Source organism: Octopus bimaculoides, chromosome 1, assembly GCF_001194135.2.
Source record: "Octopus bimaculoides isolate UCB-OBI-ISO-001 chromosome 1, ASM119413v2, whole genome shotgun sequence".
Taxonomy (NCBI): Eukaryota; Metazoa; Mollusca; class Cephalopoda; order Octopoda; family Octopodidae; genus Octopus; species Octopus bimaculoides.
The window spans coordinates 64,521,656-64,525,611 of NC_068981.1; the positions used below are offsets into that span (position 1 = coordinate 64,521,656).

The window sequence follows — 3,956 nt, forward strand, 5'->3', positions numbered from 1 at the left end:
ATATATATATATATATATATATATATACCACAGGCTTCTTTCGGTTCCTGTCTACCAAATCTACTCACAAGGTATTCGTCAGCCCAAGGATACATTTGAAATCACTCGGCGAAGGTGCCACTGCGTGGCACTGAACCTGGAACCATGTTGCTGGGAAGCAATGTTCTTATTGCACAATCACGCCTGTGTCTACAATTTAGTTACAAAATGTAAGGGGATCAAGTGATGTAGATGCAATGGAGTTCACTAGTTTACTATTTATGGAATTTAGGAATCACAACTTAAAAGAACGCAGTTAAGTTACCTCTGGCTTTTTATCAGTATTCGTTCATTCCACCAACCCACAGCCGTTTTATTTTTTTCGGAAATAAACAGGATTATAAAATCGATGACATTAATTTTTATCATAATAACTGTCATCAGTAGCATCAACGACATCATAATCACCATCAAAACCGCGTGTTTATCGTTTCAGAAAGACAAAGAGTTACTATGACACGAGGTAACAATAGATCACTTAAGTGGTCGCCCACCTTGCTAGAATTAGCAGCCAAATTGACATCACATCACAACCTGATTATATATGAAAGGTGAAATCAATTAGATCAATACCAGCACCTGACTGACAGATTATTTACCATGCTTGGCAACCAATTTTTGCCATGATTGACCGATCGCACTAAACAAAATTACAACATCTTACCTGCCGGTTTTGGTGATAATCATTTCCGTTCCTAATTCGTAGAATTTGCTCCAGAGTTCTTTACTTTCCAATTGACATTCTATTGCTTGCAAAGCAGTGATGTTTCCGTCACAGACTTTAAATTTTTTAATGGATCGTTCCGCAATATCATTTCGACTGAGCGATGAAAGAGAATTCGTAACTGTCGGACCAGCTGCTGACAGTACCAACTTTTCTGAAATGGAAAAAGTTTTAGTACGTTAAAATTTACGCTTGTCGTTACAATAAACACATACACAGACGAGACTCATTCACACGTACATCCTACTCCCTATCTCACATTCTCTGGCTATCTCGATATCTCTCAGCATATATATATACATATATGCATATATGGGTACAGGATGTCACTAACTGTAAACAACACGAAGTACGAAAAGAAATGAGTTAAGTATGAAAACAACAAGAAAAAATAGAAAACTTGACAAGTAACACAAAGAACGACCATTCATCAGTCGTCGGCTGTCTATCTACTCCTCATTTCGAGCATTCAACGACAATATGAGTCATCGAAGACAGTTGCTCCCATAACTTCCAAAATAAAATTTTGGATTTATGGATGGTCAAAGTTGGGAACAAAGATAGGACAGTGGAGACATGCAAGGAAACCGAACGAAAACAAACATGGAGGTTAGACCAGAACGAGGGGAAAATAGTGAACGCTGCGAGAAATATTTTCTTTGATAGACGTCCAGTCCTTAGAACGTCCGTGCGAGAAAAGAAAGATGGTCACGTGAGGAAAAGAAAGTTGCACGAAGGTCACGTGTGAGCAGTGAGAGATGAGCTTCATGTGGTTTCGTAGTGTCAGTAACATAATTGCAAATAAGGAGCACACTAAACTAGGACATGTACTACATAACCATGAGCTTAGTGTTCATATAAAGAAGTTTACGCCCGATACACGAGGCCGTCACCTACCACTTACAAATATTCTGTGGAGGGTACAACTATCAACAAAACTAGTTATGTAACTGTAACGTTGACAGAAAAAAGAATGCCGAAATGATGGTAGACACCGTACTCTCTCTTTCTCTCTCTCTTGGTCAACCTTTATATGTGGTGGATAATCTAAGAGCCGATAGATGAATCACAAATCAACATCTAAATCTCCGACTGAGAAGGATACTAGCGCGTTTATAAATTACGTGAAGCAATCTAAAGAGACACAAACTAATTAGTTATGTGACTTTTGTCGAAGCCGTTCTTAGTCTACATCTGCAATCATTAACAGAAAAATGGTATAAGAACGGCATCGAAGAAAAATTTCAAATTTAAACTAAGACAAAAATTCTTTAAAACGAAAACTAATTAGTAAGCGAAATGCATCAAGAGATAAAAGTTTTCGTTATAGAGCTAAAACATATAATATTTGAAATATAATCCGCAGGTGTAGATCATCATTCGGCGGAAGATAAACAGTTGATAACAGGGAACAACGCACCTAAAAGACATGACACTGAGGAAAAGTATAAAACGTTCTCACCTAATATATTTATGTGTGTGTCTATGTGTGTATAAATGGTCTAATACATACTCACACACACAATCACACACACGCACACACTCACAGCACACACGTACACATATATACATGGATGCATAGATGCGTAGATACGCACACTCACACATACATAAATATGTACATACATACACGTATATAAATGGTTAACGACTGTTTTTATTTTCTTTTGCATAGATATTTAGAAAACATAGTCAACATTGTCTGAACGGTAGCTCAATATGTTCCAGTTGAGTAGAGATATATTTTATGTTGAAAGAACAAGCTTGACTGTGAATCGAAAATGAGGTTTAGCCTACAGTCTGACGAAACCGATTAAGCCGAAACTTAGAAATCATTATCAATCTTTACTTGTAAATATAATATATAATACTACAGCTCATCCTCCAGAATCTAAGTCTCTTTTCAGGGTACAAAATAAGAGATAAATCAATAAACATATATACACAGGTATACGTGCATATTTACAAGTATGTGTGTGTTTGTATATATATGTATGTATGTATGTATGTATGTATGTATGTATGTATGTATATCCACATTTGCGAGTCTGTTTTTATATACACCGACAGGTACAAACTATATATATATGTGTGTGTGTGTGTGTGTGTGTGTGAGTGTGTGTGTGTGTGTGTGTGTGTGTGTGTGTGTGTGTGTGTGTGTGTGTGTGTGTGTGTGTGTGTGTGTGTGTATAGCAATAAGAAAATGGAGGGGAATATGAGGCACTCATCAACTTGCAGACACTGTATTCCGTTTGATTAATCTGTTTATTTTATAACCAAAATGACAAAAAAAGACACTATACAGACACTTATGACATACCATGTATGTATGATTTCGCCCCTTCTCCAATTGCTAAATGTCCCTTAAATTTGAAATCTTAATTGTTGATATGACATGGTATGTCATAAGTGTCCGTATATTGTGTTTTTTGTCAATTTATAAAATAAACAGATTAATCAACGGAATACAGTGTCTGCAAGTTGATGAGTACCTCATATTCCCCTCCATTTTCTTATTGCTATATATATATATATATATATATATATATATATATATATATATATATATATACATACAGAGAAAGAGAGAGTCAGAGAGAGAGACTCAAACAATGTTTCAGTTCGCCGTATTTATTGTCTGCTAGATTTCCTGCAGTGAATGCAAAATGATGTAAAAGAAAAAGACATTTCCTAGCCACAGAATCCCATGAATGAAAATTAAGTCACCTTATTATTTTATCAGTTTGACAGTTGTATTTGCCAAATTGACTAGAAAGGGAAAGAAAGAGAAAATACAATTAACGTGATAGCGTGGAAGGGACACAGAGAGAGAGAGAGAGAGAGAGAGAAAGAGAGAAAGTTATATAGAATGAGAAAGCAAAGAAAAAAAAACGAAGAGCGCGTGAGTGAGGGAGTAAGTGTGGTGAGATAAGTTTGTACAAGACAAATTAACTTAACAATGTGTTAAAACGTCATACGAAGTGGAAGGACAATGATAATTGATAGATTTCCTGACACAAAGTAAAGAATGATCAAAATGCATGTGTATATGCATTGTTTTGTGTGTGTGGCAGGGTGTATACAGGGGTGTGTGTAATTGTGTATAGGAGAATATATTACTCAATTATAAGACTGTAAATAAAATGACAAAATCAAAGTCGGAATTTCATTGAGTAATATATATATATATATA

At 35.6% G+C, this 3,956-nt stretch overlaps 1 protein-coding gene across 1 annotated transcript in view; it reads right to left on the minus strand.

Moving 5' to 3' along the window:
• Positions 1 to 3,956, minus strand: part of LOC106871832 (T-box transcription factor TBX20) — a 197,593-nt gene that overhangs the window by 141,643 nt on the left and 51,994 nt on the right. Inside the window, exon 2 of the mRNA XM_052967211.1 lies at positions 704 to 917. Within this exon, the coding sequence (XP_052823171.1) occupies positions 704 to 917 (214 nt within the window). The remainder of the gene's footprint in view (positions 1 to 703; positions 918 to 3,956) is intronic.